Source organism: Arvicanthis niloticus, chromosome 17, assembly GCF_011762505.2.
Source record: "Arvicanthis niloticus isolate mArvNil1 chromosome 17, mArvNil1.pat.X, whole genome shotgun sequence".
In the NCBI taxonomy this organism is placed as follows: Eukaryota; Metazoa; Chordata; class Mammalia; order Rodentia; family Muridae; genus Arvicanthis; species Arvicanthis niloticus.
Window position 1 is genome coordinate 13,900,737 of NC_047674.1, and position 23,820 is coordinate 13,924,556.

At 54.0% G+C, this 23,820-nt stretch overlaps 2 protein-coding genes across 3 annotated transcripts; both read right to left on the reverse strand.

The window, feature by feature from the left end:
- Positions 1–622: 622 nt before the first annotated feature.
- Positions 623–8,322, reverse strand: Erfe (erythroferrone). 2 transcript variants are annotated; one of them, XM_034521787.2, is made up of 8 exons: positions 8,076–8,322; positions 6,270–6,392; positions 5,269–5,371; positions 4,427–4,686; positions 4,247–4,355; positions 4,065–4,155; positions 3,330–3,408; positions 623–2,446 (listed from the first exon to the last, which is right to left on the reverse strand). In XM_034521787.2, exons 1-8 carry the CDS (start codon positions 8,241–8,243, stop codon positions 2,348–2,350), a joined length of 1,032 nt encoding a protein of 343 aa, XP_034377678.1. In that variant the 5' UTR covers positions 8,244–8,322; the 3' UTR covers positions 623–2,347. The 2 variants fall into 2 exon arrangements, 1 of the variants encoding a protein (XP_034377678.1); XR_013104591.1 differs by having other exon boundaries at positions 2,406–2,446; positions 3,330–4,355.
- A 3,768-nt stretch (positions 8,323–12,090) lies between these two features.
- Klhl30 (kelch like family member 30) lies at positions 12,091–23,484 on the reverse strand. The gene is made up of 8 exons (XM_034521887.2): positions 23,393–23,484; positions 20,656–21,502; positions 18,594–18,729; positions 16,727–16,813; positions 16,236–16,391; positions 15,185–15,373; positions 14,644–14,789; positions 12,091–13,483 (listed from the first exon to the last, which is right to left on the reverse strand). The coding sequence occupies exons 2-8, from the start codon at positions 21,427–21,429 to the stop codon at positions 13,226–13,228; spliced, it is 1,746 nt and encodes a 581-aa protein (XP_034377778.1). The 5' UTR covers positions 21,430–21,502; positions 23,393–23,484; the 3' UTR covers positions 12,091–13,225.
- Between the last annotated feature and the right edge of the window lie 336 nt (positions 23,485–23,820).

Genomic DNA, 23,820 nt, shown 5'->3' on the forward strand with positions numbered 1-23,820 from the left:
AAAAACAAAAAAACAACAACAAAAACAACAAACTAGGGAGGGGGTGGAGCTGAAGTCAGCTCATTTGGTGAAATTGCTTGCAATTTTCAGCATCCACTTAAAAGCCAAATGTGGTGGCACACGGTTTATAATCCTATTTCCGTATAAGCCCTGGAATGGTGGGAACAGGCAGATCCTCCGACCTTGCATCTGGGACCTAGTGAGATGAGATCTTGTCCCCATAAAACAAAGTGGTTGGCTCCTGAGGAACACCCTAGGTTGACATCTGCACATACCACATATAAAGAAGAGGAGTAAAACCTTTTCAAAATAACACTGTGGGCCCAGTGAGCTTGTTCAGCTGCTAAGGGCACTTCCTGCCAAGCCTAAGCACTCAAATTCAGTCTCCAGGACCCATAGAGTAAGAGAACCAGCCGTTGTGGTTGTCATCTGATCTGCATATCTGTACCTCCCAAATAAATGCAATTTAAATAAATTGTAACTTCAGGAGCATCAGTGCTACCCCGTCCACAGGGACTAAGAGGCAGCAATCCTGCTCAGAGACTAGGACCTAGACAGCCTGGTGTACAGAAACAATGCCACTTCATCAGAAAGCAAAACAGTTTAATTCAGCAATCTCTTATAGCAACCCAGGGATCATTCAGTGCCCCATAGGCTGTGACCCATGTCCCCAAGTGCTTCAGTCTGGAAGACTGTTGGCACTGTGGCCTTCCTGGTTAGTAAGAGCCTCTCCTGCTACCTTCAATAGGAGTCCCAAGACTAAAAGCATTTCTGCCTTGCTTTCCAGAGCTTACCCCTCATGGTCTTTGGTGAAGTTAGCTGGAAAGAGAAGGTCATGCTTCTCAGGTCTGCCCTTCATTGTTACAACTTTGTGTGATCTGTTACATAAATACATTCTGCCTAGCAATATGACACAATAAATACTTTTAAGTTGCTGGGTAACACAGTTGTTGGAAGGTAAGATATGTGCTTACATGGCTTTCTCAAGGGTAGAAGATAACGTCACTAACATGTCTGTGTCCACTGGATACAAAGTGGAATCCAGAAAAGGGTGGGGTGTGTCCACCTCATGTCCTTATCAGAGTGCCAGGGAGTCAGGATCCGGGCCAGCACAGTGCTTCCTGGTAGGGTGGGTACCAGCCCTACTGAGAATCAGGCCAGGCCTGCTCACGGACAGCTCTCCAGTCACCTGTTGCTCTGTGTTGGCAGCCTGATTTGGGGACAGGTCTGATTATAGAAGGGCAATCTGATGTGGCAGCCTCATCCTGGCGACAGCTGAAAGATGAAGCAACTGGCAGCTATCTCCTCCATCCCTGGCTTGAATACTCCTGCTAGGCCAAGAGATCTCAAAGCAGCTGGTAGGCATGGATGTGCTGCTTGTCGGTTCTTTCTCATCAGCAGGCCATCAGACTTGGAGGGCCAAGTCCTCTCCACTGCCTGTTAGGGGCGGCTCCCACATTTCGTTCAAAACAGGAAGACTTCACTGAAACAAGCTGCAGGCCGGCAGCCCTGCAACTTCTCATGGAAAGCACCCTTAGCCAGCTTCTTCATCACCAAAGACCACCCTCTTTGCAATGGAGTCTCAGGAGGGAAACTTGTGAGCAGGTGCCTGTGTGCATAACTATGCTCAACCTTTAGTATGTGGGCCCTGGCAGTGAGCCAGAGCCTCAGAGGGATTGGGAAGTTGGCTGGTAGCCTTGTAGAAGATAAAGATGGCCTTGTCTGTGAGAGGGATGGCAGAGGAGTACAGCTCCAATATGTTAGGGTGTCCATCAGGTTCCTGCAGTTCATCTTGCTTACCCCAGAAGCAGAAACTGCTGCCAGGCCCAGGGTCACTGGCCCCTGAAGTCCCTAGGTCCCTGAGGCTATACTCTAGGCAGAGACATACACAATGCTCCAGGATAGGAACCCAGGTAGACAGTGTATGGTCCAAGAAGGCCTGGGCTTCCCTCTTAAGCACTAAGGACCTACAGTCATTTCCCTATAGCTCTGCCCTGTGCAGGCTGAGATGTTCTAGGTAGTGAGTGGCCTGGCTAGTATGCTGGGCCACAGGAAGGAATTTGAGCCTGTATAGAGAGAGCTACCAGGATGCCAGCTCTGCAGCTGGGGATATAACAAGTGCTACCAAGTATGCTGGGTGGTCCCAGAAGAGCCAAGCAGGGCTTATGATATGCACAAACTGCTGCTGGTTCTGGGAGAGCCTGCTTCCATCACCTCTGCAGGAATGCAGTGGCCTTGCTTAGAGGTATTGTGATGGCCAGTGTGTGCAGAGGCCCAGTGGGCTTCCTTGTGCACTGAGCCACTGTCACAACTCTGCTTGGTAAGGGTAAGAGCCTGCAGCAGCTATTCACAGGCCCAGGAGGATAGCACTGAAGTGAGAGCCACTGCGTACCGTGAGGGAGGAGCCGCTGGCATTGTCCAAGAAGACAGAAGTGTAGTGTCCTGTCTGCAGGGAAGAGCATATGTCAGTTGTTTGGTCCTGTAGCAGAGACCCTAGGCAGCCTGCAGTGCTCAACGTGAGTCATGTCTATACTGTGGCCTACTCTGCCCCACATGGGAGAAGACCACACCTAAGTTCAGAGCCAGTGCATCTGGCTCTTACCCAGTGTTCTCCAGTGTTTCCATCTCAGTATATGGGAGCAAGCTTCTGGGCCTAGGTCAGGTTTAAAAGGTGAGCATGTTCCTCTGCCACAGAGCTTGTCTCGGGCCTGCTGGGGCCTGCAGAGCCATCATAAACATTAATTACTCTGCTCTGGCTGACCCAATGTGGTCCACATATCCTTGGCATCACTATTCCCTGGAAGTTGCCAGAATAAGGACTGAGATCCACTCAGGGAAGTCGCTACTGAGGACCCACAAGTAGTACACACCCTTTGAGTTCAGTGGGACTCATGCTTCTTGTACCACAGCTGGCCTGAGCCAAGCCACCCACCCTGGAGCTCAGCAGAACTGTATGAACACTGCACACACCTCTTTACTTTCTAGTAAATCCCAGCCACAGTGACAAAAGAGACTGCCTCCCACAGTCCCAGGGGCTCAGGCCTCAAGTTCTGTGGCCCCCACCCCCTTCCTGGCCATGGAGGGCCTAGGTGGCTGGAAACACCTGTCTGTCACATTATCAGATTCTTGGAAGGTCTGAAAAGTGAAACTATTGTCCCACCAACACAGGCTGGGGGACGAGAGTTGGAGGGAGAATGGGACTTGAACCCGGCTCTTCTCAAGCCAGCATCAGCACTTGGGTGTGTCTGAGGGTGCTATGCTAATGGCCCCGAGCACCCGCCAACACGCCCCACACCTCCTACCTACATGGTCAGCACAGCCCCACACACCTGTAGATAGAGGACACCGTTTACTGAGATGGTGAAGAGCTCGCTGCTATTCTCCAGCCCCATCACAGTCTCCAGGGAGCTGCACCCAAGACAGAAAGAGAATCAGCCTGTCCCCAGGCCTCAGCAGCAATCATTCAGTGGTCAACAGCATAAGCAGTAAAGTGCTAGGAGGTGGTACTTGAACCTGGGTCCTCCGGAGGAAAGACAGGAAAGGCCTGGTTCTCCAATGATAAACAGGTACGTGGGAGGCAACAGGCGGCACAGAAAACCAACAGATTCAGAAAGCCCAAAGCTAGCTTCAGTCCTGAGACACACCTCCCTATTCATTTACACCTCCTCCAGCTACGCAGAGCACCTGCCCTGTGCCTGGCTGCCATTCCAGGTACCAGGCAGAGGGTCACAGTCCCTGTTCTCATGGACCAAATGAGGCACTTGGGGTGGACACCACCAGCAATAAGCAATAAAAGTCAATCACAGCAAATTCACAGGTGAGGAGTGGGAGAGTGACCGGGAAAGAAGGGCTTGTGAATTCCACAAAGGCCCCTACAGGTATAGCTCTCCCTGTCCTCTGAATGAGAGTCCTGGAGTCAGGAGGGCCGGGAAGGAGGCAAAACAGGGAAGGGCCTCTCCCACGGGTCCTGAGAAGGAGTTAGGGTAGGATGGGGTCGTAGGATGGTAGTAGAAATGGAGGAGAGTCTTTACATTAGAAAGGGCCAGGCTGTAGCGCCCACTCACGCGTTGTGCTGGCAGAGAGACTGGATGCAGATCAGCAGGCGCAGACGGTCTCGGGGTCGTGGTGGTCCCTTTCTTGGCTGCTCGGTGAGTGCTGCGGGGAGAACGGGTCATGGTAGTCACGCGCACCCTGGCAGGGCAAGGGCAGCGGGCGGTCCCTCCCATTGCCATACCCCAGACCTCACCCACGTGCAGAGTGGCAGCGAGCGCATAGAAGCCAGCCACGGGTGCGGTGTACTGGCCGCTGGTCAGGTTCAAGCCTGGGCCGCGGCGGAAGGCTCCCTCAACTTCTGGCTACGGATCACACAGATGAGGTCACTCTAGCTCCCACCCTGATCCACCCAGCCAGCTGTGTCCCCACTCACCAGGTAGTAGACCCCGAGTTCGTGCAGTGCACGCCGCTCCACCTGCACATCCCTGCGTAAGCGACAGTGGAATGCGGCCTCCACACGTGGTGCCCGCGGGCCCTGTGCCAAGGTCGCAGCCAGCAGAGCTAACACGGCCCCTGGGTCCTGGCTATCAAGCTCCTGGGCAGCTGGGACACGGGAAGGACTGCCTGAGGCTGGTGTAGTGACATCCCTGGTGCAGTGCTCCGGATCGGTGCTCTCTCGCTGCCGTACTGCACCTGACAGAAAGCGGTCAGTGGACCACTCTGCTCACCAGCCCGTGGCCTTAGAGTGTGGAGACTGAGACTGGCGGCGGTCCTGGGGACATTACTGCCTGACCTGGCAGCTGCCAGTTTCCCTTCACACTAACCGACACAAGCTCCAGCAGGTGCAGATCCAGCACCCAGCACCCTTGTCCTCTGGCCTCATACCCGTAATTTTGGGAGAGTTGTATATAAATACGTATTGTGGCTATACTGGAAGAAACACACAGGTTTGTCACCCTCTGGAAGCTTATTTAAAACCAAACAAGCCGCGGTATGAAAGCAGGGAAAGGCTCCTAGCAGTTCTCCATGGTACAGCCAATTGCAGAAGATAGTGACAGCCATTCCCCAGCAGCAGTGAAGAACAATAAAAAGGCCTTCCTCCCTGAGGCTTCTACCTGCCACATTTCTCCCGCTGGACATTTCACTGTCCCACCCCATGGCAGATAGGGCTCCAGGCAACATAGCAGGTGTTTGCTGAGTACTGAATTTACCCTCTAGAGATGCCCTGCTGGTTTACCTGCACCAGAACATGTGCCCACGGGGTGGCACCCTTACCTTTCAACAACAGCTGGAACTCCTTCAGCAGAACCTCAGATGGGATAAAGGGGCCTGGGGGGCCCTGAGGACCTGGTGGCCCTGGGGGTCCTGGCAGGCCAAGCTGGAAGGGAAGGTAGGTATGAAGAACATTTGAGGGGACGGTATGGGTGACCCCTCTGCCAGGTCCTACAGGGAGGCAGGCAGGAGAGCTCCCACCTTGGCTATAGGCTCTTCCCTCCTTGGTGGAGGTCCTTAGGGCTCTCCTACTCCTCTGTCATCAGGCAGGGAATGAAAGCCATAGGCAAGGATGGTATTATGCAAATGTGGGGCTCACTAGGGCCTGTACAGGACGTGGCAAGCTTATATGCAGAAGAACCCTACAGCTGCCTCTCTGGATGTGAATCCCAACTAAAGGACCAACCCAGGCTGCTTCTGGGGACTTGTATCTCAGTCTGACATGGACATAACAGCAAGACCCCCCCCCCCCCCCAGGGAGTTTATATTGGTCTGGGTCAGGACCTAAGGAAAGGAGGCAAAGTCCTGCACAGAGAAGACTGAGCAAGGCCAGGTGGCCTAAGGGTGCAGAGCCACACACCCCCTCAGGCCCAGTGGGTCAGATCCTGGGCAAGTAAGGCTGACCCTCAGTAGAGAAACCCAACACACAGTGAAGCCCAGCCTTGATCCAGAGTTACTTAGAGAAACTCAATGCAGGAGTCAGCCATCAGGTCCAAGTGCCAGCTTCCCACCCAGGCCAGGGCCATACTGAGACACTCCCACCCTGTGTCATTTCAACAGCCTAAAGCTACCCCATCTAAGCATATGTTGGGCAAGCCTCTTCCTCTGGCCATGAAGGAAATCTAGGGAGGACCTGGCATCCTAAGTGTATGGAGTGAAGGGTATGGGGTTCCAAACTCCCAATTCACTGGACCCCTGCTGCATACTTGATCCTGTGTTTCTTTCCATGGCATCTGCTGTTGGAGACAAGGGTACTAGAGGGGTCATGGGCACAAGCTGCTCACCTTCGGCTTCCTGGCTTTGGTCCTGCTCCTCCTCTTACTGTTGATGCCCTTGTCACTCTGCTTGACAAACAGCATCCAAGCATCCCGGGGATCCACACTGTGTGCATGCGCAATGGTGGGCTCCTGGAACAGACGGTTTGCTTGCTAGCACCTGGCTTTGTCACCTGTATTCTCAGAGGTAGTGTTCTACCCATCCCTAACCCATGGAGGGAGAGAGCTCAGGCTGCAGGAAGGTTCCAGAGCAGGTGCTCTGGGATATATCTTCTTGCTATTCCTTGAGTGTCACCATCCTTGACAGTCACTGGCACCCACAGTTGCTTAGGAGATGACTGAACATGTGAATACTGGCTGACAACAGGTCCTTTTGTCCCTTCCCACAGTCAGAAGTGTCGAGGAGACCAGCCTCAGGGCCACTGTGGTCACAGGTCATGGGGCAGAGTGGCCAGGTGTCATGACTCTGAGCCACTGTGTGGAACCTTTATCTTCCTCAGCACTTTCTAAAACACTTGCCCGAGGAGCCAAGCTCTGAGAGTAGCCTTGTTTCCTGGCAGAGGCCTTTGGTAAATAGAACAGTCAATGGGCCTTGAATGGTCTAGGTTCCATGTAGGGCCACCAGCTAGGAAGGCAATGGTTCAAGAAGCCTTAGGAGAAGCCATGGGCACAGACTCCAGTGTCTGATGGAAAGACCCAGGATCTCAGAACTACCCAAACCAGTGTCTTGTGGGTCACAGGCCAGGCTGCTGGCTTGGGAAGATGGAGGCTTCTGTGCTAGCTCTTGCTGGTCTGATGCCCTCAGTGGAAACCCATGATGCAGAGCTTTCTATTATAGGTCAGAACAGGTGTACTGACCCTTCCAGGGGACTAGTGGTCTGTGTATGGACTCAGACCACTGTTTTCTTGAGGGCAGCACCAATATACATGAAGTCATGTTGGTCGGGGCTCCAGGAGTTGAAATGGGAGCTGGGTTCCAGCTATCAGGGATCTGATGATACCTGATACTCCCAAAGAGGGTCCAAAACCAAAACTCCGCTGGGAAGTTCCAGCCTACTCCCCACTTCCTGGTGACTATGTCTTGATCTCTTGAAGTTTTGAAGGCTGATGACTGGGTTTGCGGGGAGGCTGCAGACAACAGGACTTTTGTACTCTGACCAAAGGGGGTTAAAAACGGGATGGTGGAAGGACCCAGGGATACCGTGCAGAGGGAGGTATTGTAACCTTCCCCAACTGTCTTAGTGGATGTTTTGTTGGTCCCTGGGGTTCTGAGGACTGAAGAGCTCTGGCCTGAGGTTTCTTTGTACCTGGCCCATAGCATGGGCGAACAATTAGACCCCGAAATTCTTCCATGAGCCCTCACCAACAGGACTGACCCGCTCTAATGAAGGCTACCAGTCCGCCCGCCCCAGGCCTCTGGCCACACCCTCCCCAGCCTGCGTCTCCACCCAGCAGTTCAGGTGGAGATCCTGGGAGGGATCACGGGCAGAGCCTGGTTACATCACTCCTTTCAGACGCAGTCACCTCACAAAAAGGAACTAGATCTGAGAGCGCTGCTCTCCCACCAGTCTTAACAGTTTCACGAGGAGCAAGTTAATTGCATTTCACACCTTTCCCAATCTCTCCTACTGGCCTAGTGGAATTCTGCCGCCAAAGCCTCGGTACAGAGGGCGCGTCCACCCAACCCTGAGGTCTCACTGAGCCCCTGAGAGCGGCGTATCCCCAGTGTTGGACACTGCGCAGCAAGAGGTGCCATCTTCCCCACCGTCTCAGCACCCCCGGGACAGAAAGATGTGGGGCGCGGCTGCGTCTTACCGGTGGGCTGTGGGCTGGCGGGGCAGGCAGCTCGGCCCCGGGAGGCTGCGGTCGTTCGTGAGTCCCCATGGGCTCGGCGGACTCCGGGACACCGAGGCCCATGGCGGCGAACAGGCTGGCGCAAGCGAGCAGCGTGCGCGCTCCGACGGGGCTGCGGGTCGAGGCCATGCTGGCGGCGGCGGCAGCAACGAGCAGGGCTGGTCAGGTCGGCGCCTTATAATGCGCTTGAATCCCCCGCCTCGCGCGCGCCGCCCTCACTACCGTCGCCCCCTTGCGGCTAGGGCACGCTCTGCAGGCACAGGGGACCCCGAGAACCCGAGAAGAGGCGGGCGCCCGATCCGGTCCGTGCACGCCTCCACTTGCTGCTTGCATCCGCCCCACTGAAGCCCAGGGTCAGCGTCTCCTCTCCTAGCCCTGTACCCGAGGCTTTCTAAGACCTCATTTCTCTAAGGACAACCTGCGCGTCTTCTGAGTCCCATAGGCTCCCTTCTAGTCTCCTGATTCCAGGCCTGGACGACACAAGTTAAGTATCCGAGAGTATAGCAACCCTCATGGGTCCTCCTTTTCAAGCAGGGGAACCTGGAGCTCTTGGAAGGTTTTCCTGGGGTCCCTCAGACTTCAGCTACTGAGTCTGCTACTAGCAGCTACAGAGAACTGACCTAGCCTGCCTGAAAGGACAGATCCCTCTAATGTCCTAAGCCAGGTGTGTGTGTGGGGGGGGGGGGGGGGGCAGATGGAGCTCAGACTGCCCACTGTCCACCACGGGGCACTCAACCAGGACAGATGTGGCAAATCCTAAAGGCCGATCTGGGAGGAGGCCTCCTCTGGGTGGCGTTCTTCTAAAGAGGCAGGCCCACTCTGCCTTGGGCTGCTGTCATGACATTGGCTTGAGAAAAAAGCAGCACACCTGGGTTTCTTTGTTCGTTTGCTTGCTTGCTTGATTTGTTTTAATCTTAAATCGTGTGCACAAGCATTTATGTGAGTGCAGATGCCCATAAAGGCTGGAGGAGGAAATCCAAAGAAGGGACTTGATTTGGGGAGCATGACCCTAAGATGTCAAGTGACCCTACTCCGTCCACAGCGAGGGCCCCAGCTGCAGCGCTGACAACCAGATCTGTTGCCATGTGAAAGTAATTATTTTCCCAAACAACGGACTGTCCTAGTGAAGTCATGGGTTCTTTCAGAGGGCCCAGATCCAAACAGTTCTGGTACTGGCATGGCTTCCTGGACCCTAGCTCAAGGTAATGACGCAGTCCAGAGCAGGGGCGTGGTCTCCAGAATTCTGGCCATTCAGGAAAGGCTCCTGTATGTTTGCAGGGTCCTATATGAAAACAAGGTCTTCAGGAAGACAGGAGCGCACTGCAGAGCTCACAGGGCACTAAGCATAGATAGGGTCCGCAGCCTCGAAGGGGCAGCAGCTCTTATTCAGAAGTGGGACCCTTAGGGGTGGTGCCTGCGTCTGAATGAGTAGGACCAGGCAGGCAGAGCAACCAGTGACCTCCCCTGTGCCTTCTTGCGTGGCAGAAATCTAATCCTCATTCCTGGACCCTCATGTCATGGCCTTGACCCAGCTTCCTGGCAGGTCAATGAGCCAAGCTTTCCCCTCTTTCTTCAAAGGAAGGCTGTTGGCTAATGAGGTCATGGGCATGAAATCTCCCTTTACTCAAAGACAATGGGAGCCTGCCTCAGACTGACTAGCTGGGTGGCCTCTAGAGTACCTGCAGATAACCATGGTGTCATTTGCTGTGCTTTGCACATGGATGGGCCATCAGTACTCAGATCACATGACTGTCCCTAACATACCAATGAGGAAAATGAGGGCTAGAACTTGGGAGCATCAAGGAGTCACCAAGCAAAAGCATATCCAGGCCCAGTTATCACGTCCTGCAGTCAGCAGCTCTGTAGGATCTGAGTGCTCCCGGGGTGTGCTGGTTTCAGTAAGAATGCCCCCCATAGGCTCATATATCTGAATGCTTAGTCATTGGGGACTTGAACTGTTTGAAAGGATTAGAAGGATTAGGAGGTGTGGCCTTGTTGTGGTCTTTAAGGTTTTAAAAGCCCATGTCAGGCTCAGTCTCTCTGGCCTGCAGATCAGGATGTAGCTCTCAGATAACCTCTAGCACCATAAATGACACTATGCTCACTTCTATGGTGCTAAGAAACTATGCCTCTGAAACTGTAAGTAAGCCCCCAATTAAATGCTTTTTTTTTTTTTCCTGTAAGAATTGCCTTGGTTGGGGCTGGAGAGATGGCTCAGCAGTTAAGAGCACTGGCTGCTCTTCCATAGGTCCTGAGTTCAATTCCCAGCAACCACATGGTGGCTCAAAGCCATCTGTAATCGGATCTGATGCCCTCTTCTGGTGTGTGTCTGAAGATAGCTGCTGTGTATTCATATAAACACAATAAGTAAATTGTAAAAAAAAAAAAAATGATTTGGTCATGGTGTCTCTTTATAGCATTAGAACACTGACTGAGGCATGAGGGCTCAAGTGCTCTCAGGCTCTGAGTGCTCCTGCAGGGTCTGAGGGCTCTCCTGAGGGGTTGGAGGGATCTGGGTGCTCCCGAAGGGTCTATGTGTTATGAGCACTGTATATTCTAACTAGAACTCCTCACTAGCTTCAAATGTCTGAGTCCTTGTTTCCCTAGGGATTCTGGGGTATGATTCTTGGGGTGTCTTGTGCCCATCCCCTGCATTACAGGAGATCTCCTGAGTGTCTGGTGTACTCCAGTCTCTGTGTGTTATGCTGGTGGCTGTCTCTCTTCCTGCTCACTTTGTGCCCCCTGAGGGGGGGGTTAGTGGACTCTGCCAGTATTTTTGTCTTCCCTCCCTAGGTCCTGGTTGCTTTGTTCAGTGGGTGGTTGTCAGGTTGCTAGCAGGAGATGAAGACAGTAGAGTTAGGGACGTCACACACACACACACACACACACACACACACACACACACACACACACACACAGAGTAGACACTGTAACAAAAGCTGTGCTCCCTCTCAGCACCATCTTGGGTCAGCATCTACCTCTTGCCTGGTCCCTGGAAGCTGGTGGTCAGGATACCCTGTTGTTGCTAGCACCTGGCATCTCCACAGCTCTCACCTGCTGGACATCCTTGAAGCTGGCCCCCAGTTGGAGACTTTATTAGAGTCCCAGCTCCCTAGCTGGGAGACCTTTCCTCTTGGAACACCAATTATGACACTGACCCCAGAATGACCAGATGAGGCCCAGTTCAGCATAGCTGAGAACCATGTGTCTCTCTCGACTCCAGAACTTCCCCGAACTCACACTCGTCCAGAGATGCGTGGCCTTTCCAACTCCCCATTTCTGATTAAAGTCAGCTTCACTCTTTCAGCCTTTGCCTTTGGACAGCCCTGGGATGGCATGCTCAGGAAAACACTAGAGGACATTCCCCATACTATAGAGTCCTCAATTGTTTTCAGGGGATGAGAGCTGCATCCTGATCTGCAGGCCGAGAGAGACTGGGCCTGGCATGGGATGGCTTTTGAAACCTTAAAGCCTACCTCTAATAACACACTTTCTACGACAAGCCACGCCCCCTAATCCTTCTAATCCTTTCAGACAGTTGTACTCCCCAATGACTAAGCTTTCAACATATATGAGCCTATGGGGACAACTCTTATTCAAACCACTGACACTAAGGGAGCATTTAGAGTCCAGGTCTGAGTTCTGTCCTCTTAGAAGTAACACCTCTACTTCCTGCCCTGTTTGATCTCTGAGTTGACTCAACAGTCCCAAGGACAAGCATGAAGTCAGGTCTGGGAGCAAAGTGAATCCACACTTGCAAAATCAACCCAGAGCCTGGAGTCCTGTCCTCAGAACTCAGTGGTGTCAGGAACCACTCTGAGCCCCTGGGCTGGTCCTAGAGAAGAAGTCTGCATGCAATGGAAGCTGAGGGCCACTCAAGGCCTCAGTGGGCTCGGAGCTGGTATTGGCCAGACCAACTCCCAACCTACAGTCTAGGTCCTCAGCAGTCTGTGGCAGACAGAACATGCCACTCACACACAGTGATAGTCCTTTATTGTTTGTCTGCTTACAAATCTGGCGCCTTGTCTGGAGGAGAGCAAGAGGGGGAAGGGACAAAGGGAGGAAAAGTGACACACAGAGACGTGGAGACTGAAAAATGCATGACCTCATGAGACCACAGTCTGAGTCATGTTAAATCATATCATGACTGGCAGGAGAGTCCATCAGACGTTAGCTCCGCCCCATCTCAGTAGACCACTGGAAGCAAGCTTCTGACATACCCCAGGGCTACTCCTAGAACCCCTGCAGACCAGGCTGAGGGGTCTAGGTGTCAAATACCCTGCATATCAGATGTTAATTCATTTATCAGATATCCTGCATATGAAATATTTACAGTCACAACAGTAACAAAATTATGTAACAATGAAGACAATTTTATGGTCGGAGGTCACCACAACATGAGGAACTGTATTAAAGGGTCCCAGCATTAGGAAGCCTGAGAACGGCTCTCCTAGAGGATCCTCCACTATCTCAGTCTCCTGACCTGTACCGAATCCTCCTGCCTTCCCAGTGTCTCTTCAGCGGCTGCCTAGTGTCAGAGGTACCCATGGTGGGGCAGGGCCACCTTCATCCCAGAAGCAACTGTGTAAACACAGTGCCAACACACAGAGGCTAGGGATGGGGAGAACCTGGCTTTCATCCAGCCACCCCATGTGAGGCGAATGTGGAATCTGATGAAAGAGGGGACAGAGGAAGCTGTGGACAAGGTCAAAGGGCATGTTGTGGCATGCTCTAGGCTGGGCATCCAAGCTTGAGGCCCTGGCTCAGTGTTCTGGATACTCCATTTTAACTCCCCCCAAGCCACTGGTGGGAAGAGCTGAAACCGAGGGGTCTGTTTCCTCTGAGGGTGCAGTCCAGAACCCCTCAGCTTCTTTCTCTGAGGTCTTCAAGGACAACAGAGCTCTCTCCACCACCATGTGAATTGAGTATCAGGGTCTCACTCTTACAACTGGTAGAAAAGTTGGGAGCCCCAGAGCTGTGCCATCTGATACCAAGCCTAGCCCATGCCCTGGAGGGGGCAGCAACTCACAGTAAACAGAGGACAAGCACAAAGTGGATGGTGGTGGCATTCTGCAGGACACCGAAGAGCAGAGCCAGGAAGTCCTCCCTTCCTAGTGCTCCTGAGGGGCAGTGGGGCTGAAGGGCTGTGTCCACTTGGAGATGTCCAGAAAGATGGTAGAGGCCCCATGGTAGAGCCAGAGACGGGGTAGGGACCCGTGGCGGGCCCAGGCGTCTCTCACGGTGTCATAGGCTTCCATCTCCACATGGTAGTCTCCGTCCATGCCTTGCCAGCAGCCACCCGTCACATACAACAGGTCACCCAGAGGCACTAATGCGCCGTTCTCATGTAGGCTATGCTGAGACTGTACCTGTGGATGGCAATTATCAGGGGCCAGTGGACAACGGGACGGTAGAAACAAGGATGTCCTTGGTGGGGCTGGGGACCACCGCCTGACCCTGAGTCCCAGAGTTCATCACTGCACACCGTGGCTATCTATATCAGGTTCTCTTTACCAGTGAGGCCCTGGTCTCTCTCTCTCTAACCTACATCTAACAGGATGGCTCCTTCAGGCTCTGGAGTCACAGGATTCAAGTAGGGTGCTGAGGTCTGAGCCCAGAGCTGCCTCCAATGAGGTCTGGGTTAAGGCTTAGCTCCCCTGCAACTAACTCTCTTGGAGGAAGCAGATGTACTAGGAAAGGCTGGTGTGGCCTCCACATGAAGGTGCCGGCAAGCAGCTGCCCTGCCTGCAGGCCCGACAAAGTCAAAGTAGGGCTCATACTACTAGGAGCCCGCCCAGCTGTGGCTCGGCTGGGAGGCTCAAGGAAGAAGCACCGTGGCAGGGCTTGCTCTTGTACCTGCTTGAAAACTATGACGGGGCTTCCGGTCAGTGGGACAGCAAGGCCCGAGGGCAGCTGTGGGCAAGGGGACACAGTGGGGCTGCCATGACCAGGCTGACTGATGGCTGGGAGCAGAGGGGGCACCATTTCATCAGGCTCCTAGGACTGAGAATCTCAAGGTAAGTGGACTGACCCAGAACATGCAGCTTAGAACTGAGGAGAAAGGCCAGGGCTCTGGGCTGCCCAGGCTGGCATCGGACATGCTGAATTCCCACCCTTTCCTGGCCTGAAGACAGGGCAGGGTGGGGAGACAGCTGCTCCTCAGTCTTAGTGCAGAATCCACCTGCTTGGCTTGATCTCCCAGAGCCGGATGCTCACTACCTCCTGGTTAACAAATGATCTTCCCTTTTCATCCATGGCTGCCCCAGAGGCACTCAGCACTAAGCATATGGATTGGATCCTGGAGAAAGAAGGAGTTCAAGGGAAAGACACCCGACAGTGACCGCAGTCATCGTCTGAGTCTCCGTCACCACTGACACTGTGGCTGCCCTATAGTCTAGAGAAGGCCTGGAAGCTTGCCTCAGCCCTCTGTTGGCCTTTCTGGCTCTCTGTTTTGTTGCATCTCTGAGGTGTCAGGAGTCCAATAAGGCTCCACCAGGGGACAGACAGTGGGAGACCTGGGGTGACTCACCTTCTGCCACAGGTTGGCCCCCGGGTCATAAACATAGACCTTCTTAGTGTTGTCACCAATGAGATACAAGGCCCCGTTGAGAGCAGCACAGCGCGGAGAGGACAGGTACTTGGGCAGGAAAGGTGAAGCGATGACACTCCATGAATCTGCAGAACACATGGACTGATAACTTCGCCAGGAGAAGTGGGTGGTTCCTCACCGGGAAAAGTCCTGAAGGGCTCTACTCTGAAGCCTCCAGAGACACAGCACACTCTGCCACTGGAGTAAGCCTGGGGCAGTGTGCTTTAAGGCCTCTCTGCCTGGCCTGCCTCTCACTGAAGTGTAGGAGGCAGGAGGGATGAGGCTTTGTCCGGCCACTGTCCCACCACCTCATTCCCACAGGCTGCTGGGAACCCCTGAGCCTCTGCATCTGTCCAGCCCACATTTCCACATGTTGGGCACATGGTTCTCTTCTGTCAGGCCCAGAAACCATAGCCTTCCTACCCCCAACCGCTGGACCTTGTCACCTCAGGAATACAGGCCACCAGGGAGGCCTTCCTACCTGTCACAGGGCTGTAGCACTGGAGAGCCAGCATGTTGTACTTGCAGGCACTGGAGCCCACCAGGTAGAGGCGGCCCTGGCAGCTGGCAGCTGAGAAGTTGCTGACATACTTGGGGGCTGGACTGACAGAAGTCCAGCTGTCCGTATAGGGATCGTAACGCTCTACTTCTACTGTATCCAGGGCGGTGCCTGTGGGAAGATGTCTTAAATAGTAGGAGCAGGGGACTAGGGTCTAGGAGTAGGAGAGGGTCCTGAAAGCTTAGGGTCTGGACGTTTAAAGGCAGCAAGGATGGCTCTAGAGCCCCAGGAAGTGGGGGTGAATGAAGGAGGCAGGACCTTTGGATTCTGTGACCTGGTCCTGTTCATAGGCAGCAGGACTTAACCCAAGACCACATCAAGAGGTGGTGTACAGGTGAGACGCTGGGCACTGGTCCCTAGGGCCAGTTCTGGGAAAGCAGGTTATAAGGCCTAAGACTATGGTGATAGTCCCCCAGTGGAATGGGTATGCCAATGGTGAGACCTTATTATGGGGTACATGTCTCCTAGTCTAAGTTTCTGTGAGACCCTGAGGACCCCAAGGTGCCTGGGACTTGGAGAGCATGTACGTATGTTCTTTGCTTTCTGGCCAGGAACCCAGCAATTCTTTGAGAAGAGGGGACCCTCCCTCCTTATCTGTTAGATATTAGAAGTGGCTTCCGGGCTGCCTGTGAGTATTGTTTTAATATTCATAACTGGTACTGGGTTGTCTGGATGACGGAACATAAGGCCAATAGCAACATGGAGATTGCTGTGGGTCATTCGCCTCAGAGGCTTGCAGTGACCCTGAACTGAGGGCTGAGGGCCTAGTTCCTGGCTGTGTGTGATCATTCCTGCTGGCCCTGAGGCTCTGAGTCCTGCAGGATAGGCAAACAGGAGCTGGCTAGTTCCTTGCTACCCAGGATGCCCCAGCCAGGGGTTCTGAAGACTAGCTACATGGGTCTCACTGACCCCATGGGTTGGGGACCTGTGGCTCCAGGAGCAAGGGGTATGGTGATGGGGAGAAAGGCCTCACCACCGATGGCATAGACCTCTCCATTCAATGCTGTACTGGCATGGTTCGTGCGGGCCTTCAGCATGGGTGCCACGGGTTTCCAGATAGCTTCCTTCAGCGGGAAGCACCAGGCTTGGGTGGTCGACCAGGTATCTGTTTTGGTACCCCGTGAGCCACCTGTCAGAAAGAAGTTCAGTATACACAGTGGTGGTTCCTAGCACCTGTTTTGTTTTGTTTTGTTTTGTTTTTTTAACTTATTTGTTTTAAAATTATTTTAGTTTTTGCTTGTTTTTGAGTCAGGCTGACCTCGAGCTTGCCCTATAGCCAAAGATGACCTTGAGTTTCTGATCCGCTCATCTCCACCTCTGGAGATTTCTCACTTTCAGATGTGTAGAAAGGTCTGGAAGGTCTTAGGAGACCTCCCAGGATCCTATTGGGTGGGAGAGTTGATTTGAGGGCCTGGTGTTCTATAAAGTTGATCAGGGTGTCCCCAGGAGCTCTGGGCCACCTACCTGTGACGTAGACATCACTGTTGAGTGCTGCCAAGGAGAAGCCCCACTTGTGGTAATCAGGGAAGTCTGGTAGTGCCATCCACTGCCCTGGTGAGGAGAGAGAGGTGGAGGGCAGAGTGGCTGTGCCTCTGCAGGCCCCCTGCTCCCTCTTCTTCCCACGTGTCCTTTTCAGGAACTGGCTGTAGAAATCCCCTCTTCACTAGTGGTGGCAAAAACAGTGGGTAGAGACAGCCTGGGATGTCCCAGTTCACTGTACTCCCCACAAGACCAGCCTGAGGCCCAGACTAGACAAGTATGGCCCAAGGATATAAAATATAGCCCAGGATATGTAGGTTCTTGTTACTCTGACTTAACGTTCACCTCACTGACCCTAAATGAACGTAGCCCACCTCAGTCACCGAAGGTAGTGGCTGCATGTGGGCATTACTAGTAGGTAGTAACACACTTGTTCACTCCTCCATCTGTCCATCCATCCCAAGCCTCTCGTCATTTCCAAGGTAGCCAAGAGATACAGAGAACGAGATACCAGCCTTGCAGCAGTAAAGTGAAGTCCAAATCCTGCATTGCGTGTGCCAGTTGTGTGAGTTTAGACAAGGCCCAGCCCCAGTTTCCCTGTCTATAGAATGGGTATGAACTGGGCCAGACAGATGGCTCAGCCAACGATGGCACTTGCTATGGAGGTTGATGGTCTGAGTTTGATCCCCAGATGCCACATGATAGAAGGAGATGTCCCTCCACCCAATATAAATAAATAAGTGTAAAACACAAATTTTAAAAGGCCTGAGATGTGTGGTGCATGGAACACAGCCACCAGCAGTGGCTGTTAAACGGTTCTCACTGTTGTCACCATTGAGAGGGACAGAGTGATGGGGAATGTTTGGAAAGAAACCATCATGAGCCCATAGGCGTGGGAAACTCTAATCCTGTGAATGGACTCCTTGCAAGTGTTTGTGGGAGACCAGGTCCTGGGGAAGTCCCTGGGACTGTTGACTGTTTATGGCACTTTGGGAACATGTAGAATTCTAGGACTGATAGTGAGCCGAAAGCCTGGCACCATGGGTAGGAACGGAGTGTCCCCTGATTCATGTCTGTGTCACCCCAGGATGAGGATGGCCCAGCAATCGGCAGGCCATTGTTGCCAGCCAGCTGCTCTCTCCTGACGTCAACTCCAAATCCCCACTATAAGCCTCTGACCTGAACTTCTGGCCTTGGTCTTCCTCCAGCCCGCCAGAGCTGATGCGGTGGTGCTGGCGACCTGCCTCAGCCCCGAGCCAACCAACCCTCAACAGCATTTTCCCAAGAGCTCTCCTGGTGAGATGGCCTACGGGGTGCCCAACTACCTCTTCCTCAGGCCCCCTGACAACCGTGGAAGGGAGGCACGGGGTACCCATTTCACAGGTGAGAAAAGTCAAGACATATCCAGGGAGGTTAAATGACTTGCTCCGAGGCCAAACTGGATCCAAGTTTGAGCTGACCCAGAACCCAAACCCTTACTCCTGGGCTGTTTGCACCCTCTTATTTTCTCCTGGAGCCTTGGTTCCCACACTGGATACACAGGGCAGGAGACCCAGAGCAATGATGGGCTAGGAAGACATCCACCTTTAATGGGTTAGGTTCTTTTGTTCCAGGCTCCAGGGCCTAATAAAAACCAGAGGTGGAGCTCCTACCAGAGGGAAGTGGATTGACAGTATTCCCAGTCCTCCTCTCTACCCTCCTCCCCATGGCTACCAGGCTCCTCTGCAACTCTGGTAAGATCTAAAACTCAACCTTCTGGAGTCAGCCCTCACCCCCTTCACTGGACACCTCACTGGCTTTACCCCAAGGTAGCACATGGCTCATGTCCAAGACAAGCATGTCAGGTACTTACTGGCCTTAGTGTTGTAGAAAGCAAAGTTCCCAGGGTGGGGGCTGGGTTCTTCACCACCCTCCTCATCCTCCTCCAGCGCCCGTCCTCCTACGACCACCAGCACCTCCTGCATCTTCTGTGGGAGGCCAGGAAGCTCCTGTGGACAGGAGCCGGGTCAGCGTGGCTAGCCGTTGTCTGTCAGACCAAGGATCATGTGTCTTCTCTCAGTGCCTGTGCTTGAGGCTAGGTTGGCTTTGGTATGTGTGCACGCATGCATATGTGTGTGTATACAACTGTGAGTACCTGTGCATGCATGTCTGCATGGGCTGGACGTAGTGGTGTATATACCCCCATCCTGTGAATAACCACACCCCATCTACACCCCCACCTCATCCACACCCCCACACCCCCACCCCATCCACACCCCACTCCATCCACACCCCCACCCCATGCACACCCACACCCCATCCACACCCCTACCCCATCCACACCCCACCCCATCCATACCCCCACCCCATGCACACCCACACCCCATGCACACCCACACCCCATCCACACCCTCACCCCATGCACACCCCCACCCCATCCACACCCTCACCCCATGCACACCCCCACCCCATGCACACCCACACCCCATCCACACCCCCACACCATCCACACCCCCACACCATCCACACCTCCACCCCATGCACACCCACACCCCATGCACACCCACACCCCATCCACACCCTCACCCCATGCACACCCACACCCCATGCACACCCACACCCCATCCACACCCTCACCCCATGCACACCCACACCCCATGCACACCCACACTTCATCCACACCCCCACCCCAAACATACCCTCACCCCATCCATACCCCCACACTATTCACACCCACACCCCATGCACACCCACACCCCATCCACACACCCACACCATCCACACCCACACCCCATGGACACCCACACCCCATCCACACCCACACCCCATCCACACACCCACACCATCCACACCCACACCCCATGCACACTCACACCCCATCCACACCCCCATCCCATGCACATACCCACACCATCCACACCCACACCCCATTTACACCCCTACCCCATGCACACCCACACCATCCGCACCCATACCCCATGCACACCTCCATCCCATGCACACCCACACCCCATGCACACCCCCACCCCATGCACACCCCCACCCCATGCACACCCCCACCCCATGCACACCCCCACCCCATGCACACCTCCACCCCATGCACACCCCCACCCCATCAAGAGCTCTGTGCTCTCAGTAGTCACAAAGGGCTTTCTCAAGTGTTCTGGAGTACCCTTGGGGTGACCAGGCCTGTCACTCTCTTAGGATCTGCCTGTTGCCAGCTCACTGCCAGCATGAGCAGGCATGGAATTCCATACGTGTTCAGTCAGAACCACTCAGAGCACTTGGTGACAGCTTCCATGTCCTACCTACAGAGTCCCACATCTATACAGTGGTCCATCATCCTGGATGGTTTTCCGTCATCTTCCTCCTCTCAGCTCCTATGTCTCCTCTGAGGCCCAACTCCAATGTGGACTCCTCCAGGGAGGCCTCCCTGACTGCCAGCCTGTGCCTGATGCCCCTAGCATCCTCTCAGTGCTGGCCTTCCCACAGTGTACTAGGTTTGGTTTGTTGGTTTTGGTTTGGTTTGAGTTTTTTGGGTTGGGGGGGGGGTTGGTTGTTTGTTTTCGTTTTTTGTTTTTGGAAACAGGTTTTTTTGTGTGTAGCCCTGGCCACATGAAACTCACTCTGAAAACCAGGCTGGCCTCAAACTCAGAGATTCATTTGCCTCTGCCTCCCAAGTGTTGGGATTAAAGGCGTGTGCCACCACACCCAATCAGTGATGGGCTTCAAAGATAGAGACACTTCTAGGCTCCTCCCCCTGGTCCTCAGAGCATGGCACCCTTGAGAGATGGATGGCAATGCCCTGTCAAGGGACTAGCCTTCAGGAGGGAGCCATGCAAGACAGGGCACACTGACGTTCTTTTTTCTCCATTCAGGTAGGGGCTCAGGGGCTTCTCTGCTTCTTAGGTGGAAGTCCCCGGCCTCTCACTCACCGCACTGTGGCCCTGGGACAGGGCCTCCTGACACGCCTCTGACTCCTGGATCAGTGGCTCTGTGGCCAGCAACTGTTGCACGCAGGGCCTAGGCACTGCATCCAGGTGCACCAGGCTGAGGAGCTCGGGCAGGTGGGCAGCCCGGTCCTGGGGGTCATGGCGCACCCAGCGCAGCAGGGCCTCGAGCCGGCTCTGCTCCGGTTGTACCTGCAGCAGGTCACTGGCCAGACAGGTAGCCAGACGGTCTCTCGGCAGCTGCAAGAATTCTTCCTCTTGGGCCACCGCCTCAAAGTTCTCCCGCAGGAAGGCCCAGGCTTTGGCAGCCACACCCAACAGCCCTTGCTGTTCCCCAAACTCGCAGATGCCCAGGCAGTTGGTGGCATCTAACTGTTGCTGGAGGTATCGGCCGCAGACCTTCTGTACAGTGGGGAAGTGCAGGCGTGAGGCGGAGCGGGTCAGTGCCTCCACGTTAGTCTGAGTGATGGTCAGTCGGCCTGTGTACACGAAGTCCACCAGCTGCCCCACCACAGCCGGCTCTACGTCTCGCAGCTCCACGCGTGCCGAAAAGCTCTCAGCAAAGTCTCCGGCAAACATGGCGTGGAAGTAGGGGCTATTCAGTGCCAGAAGGCTGCGGTGACAGGGCAGCTCCTGGTCACCAACCAGCAGGGTGACATCGGCTAGCTTGGGCAGGGAGCGCAGACGCTGCAGGCCTTCCAGCATGTCTTGGGCGTGTGAAGGCAGGTGGAAATCCAGGTCGTCTACGTTCCTCACCATGATGCAGTGCGCATAGAGACCCCTGTAGCCCACCCTCTTTTCCGGAAGTAGTTCCTGGGGCTCACCTGAAGACCTAAGTAGAAAAGCATGGTCAGCCATGAGAGATATACAGTCTTATCGACCTGTGATTCATTGTGTGACTGTCTGGACGTTAGCCATCCTCACCCCTGACAAGTGCCCACCAATTGAGTGTTGCCAGTGTGAGGGCCACTTCCAGCATCCTACATCCTGCCTCTATCCCAGATCCTCAGCCCTATGGGAAAGCCAAGTGTCGCGTACACTTTATAGGGAGGATGCTGAGGGCTGGAGTACTCAGCCAGGTAATTAAGGTAATACAGGGCCATGGGGAGAACACAAACCCTGGGCCTCCTATCTTCCACAGTGTAGACCTCCAAGGTTAGGGAACCTCCCTCCTCCAAGAGCCATGTTTCTGGGCAGGCCACTGGAGGTACTTTTAGGTTTTGCTCTGCCCCGTTGGTTTTTACTGCCTGTCTACATGAGCTTGCTGCCTGATTTGGTTCAGTCAAATCTGGCCCTGTTTTCTGAGCTTCTGATGGGATAGCTAAGGGTGAAAGGGATTTGAGTCACCCTCGGGGCAGCTCCTAGGCACAGCTTCCCAGGCCTCTTCCTGTGTTCACACTCGGCCTTGCAACCACGCTGCCAACTGAGTGCTGGTATTTTACAGAGAAACTGATCCAGAGAGTTTGAGTCATTAGCCCAAGACCACAGAGCTAGGAAAAGCAGATGTTGCGGGGCAGGGAGAGGTGGGGCGGGGTGGGGCAGGGGATAGCAACTGAATTCAGAGTCTGGCTTGCAACCATAGAACTCAAAATATAACCACAGCAGCTTCCCGTCATGTTAAGTGCATGGCCTATGAGCAGATTCCACTTCTAGACTTAAGGATATGCAGGTCTGGTTATTTTGCCCTAAGCAAACCACCAAAGATAACAGTCACTGGTCACAGTGGGGTACACCTACCATCCCAAAGCTGAGGCAGGAGGGTGACCAGCAAGTTCAAGGTCTGCTTGGGTTACATAGTGACACCTTACAAAAGAAAAGAATTTTTTTTTCTTTTTTTTTTTTTTTAGAAAGAAGGGAACTGAGGGAAGAGAAAGCATGAAGGTCAAAGGGGAGGGGAGGGACGAAGGAGAGGAGAGATGGGAGGGTATACATGGATGCCCCATCCTGAGGAGTCCCTCATAACTGAAAGCGTGTAGTGTGTTGCCCTCTGGGGGTACCTCACACAGCCACCACAGTGACAGAGGGTTAGCGAGCCTGGGAAACAGGAACATCAAAGGATGAACACTACCCAGTGAACTGGCAAACCACAGGGCCTGTGGCATGGGGCTGGCCGGGAGCTTGAAGGCCGTGTCCCCATCCCTGATGTCCTCTCCTTCCTAGAGCACAGGAACCTACCTAAGGACCTACTCAGGAGGATTGTCAAGGAGCAGCCTTGGCTTAGGCCCATAAAGGGAAGATCAGGAGACCAGTGGCTTCAAGACCCTCACACCCACCAGGAATCCATCCTGTCTAACACCTTAGGGAGGCCTCTGGTTGGGGTTGCGGTATTTTAGCCTAGGCACGTGCAGGGAGGGCTGTGCGCAAGGCAACACCCACAGGCCTCACATTCCTGTCACTGCTGGACTCTTTGGCTATCCACCACAACTACAATGGTGCAGTCAGGCCTGTGCACACTGCCCATCTCCAAGGGACCTCAGAGATACCTGCGAACACCTACTGCCCCGCTTCCACAGAGGCTAGAGGATAAAGGGAGAGTTTAGAGTCTTACCAGGACACGCTCATGCCAACAACTTTAACGCAGCCCTGCTATTGTGGCTCTGGCTGAATTCCTAGAGTCTGGCTTCTCTCTCTGAGCCCATCCAGCTCCCAGGGGCCCCTAGCCTGCAGAGGATTCTACTAAGCCTAACTGGAACTCACCTCTTTGTAGAACCCCTGGTCTTACCTGTTAGTAGGCTCCCTTAGGGCTCCTTGCTGAGACCATAGACCAAAGGATAGGGCTTAGGCTGAAGTGTGGGCCACAAAGGAGGCCTGCTGGGCTGGGCTGGGCTGGGCTGGGCAGGCCACGTGGGGACTTAGGGGTATTTTTAGCCTCTGTATGGGAGGAAGGGGGGATGGTGGGGGAAGGAGTGAGGTCATAGCTCTTCGAAGACTGTCTCATCTGAAAGTCCACACTGTCTATATCACAAGGGAGGTCTCTGGGTTACCTGAGGGCATGATGGGACAGTAGGGAACTTGGACAAGTTGATGCTTTGACTCATCCCAGGCAGTCAGGCTGAGGTGGGGGGAGCTGAGACAGAATGGAGACAGCAGGAGCCTATGCTGGGCCTGAGCAGAAGGCTGCTCAGGGCTGACACTAAAGACCTTCTTGGA

Bases quoted from the DNA above. Each gene is read 5' to 3' on its own strand.
- Klhl30 (XM_034521887.2), bottom strand. From the start codon at position 21,429: ATGGTGAGGAACGTAGACGACCTGGATTTCCACCTGCCTTCACACGCC. The intron at 16,814-18,593 runs GTAAGTACCTGA...TCTCCTCACCAG, and splicing joins TTTCTACAACACTAAGGCCA to GGCAGTGGATGGCACTACCA. The intron at 14,790-15,184 runs GTAGGAAGGCCT...TGTGTTCTGCAG, and splicing joins GTGCTACAGCCCTGTGACAG to ATTCATGGAGTGTCATCGCT.
- Erfe (XM_034521787.2), bottom strand. From the start codon at position 8,243: ATGGCCTCGACCCGCAGCCCCGTCGGAGCGCGCACGCTGCTCGCTTGC. The intron at 6,393-8,075 runs GTAAGACGCAGC...CGTCTGTTCCAG, and splicing joins CGCCAGCCCACAGCCCACCG to GAGCCCACCATTGCGCATGC. The intron at 4,687-5,268 runs GTAAGGGTGCCA...GCTTTCTGTCAG, and splicing joins GTTCCAGCTGTTGTTGAAAG to GTGCAGTACGGCAGCGAGAG.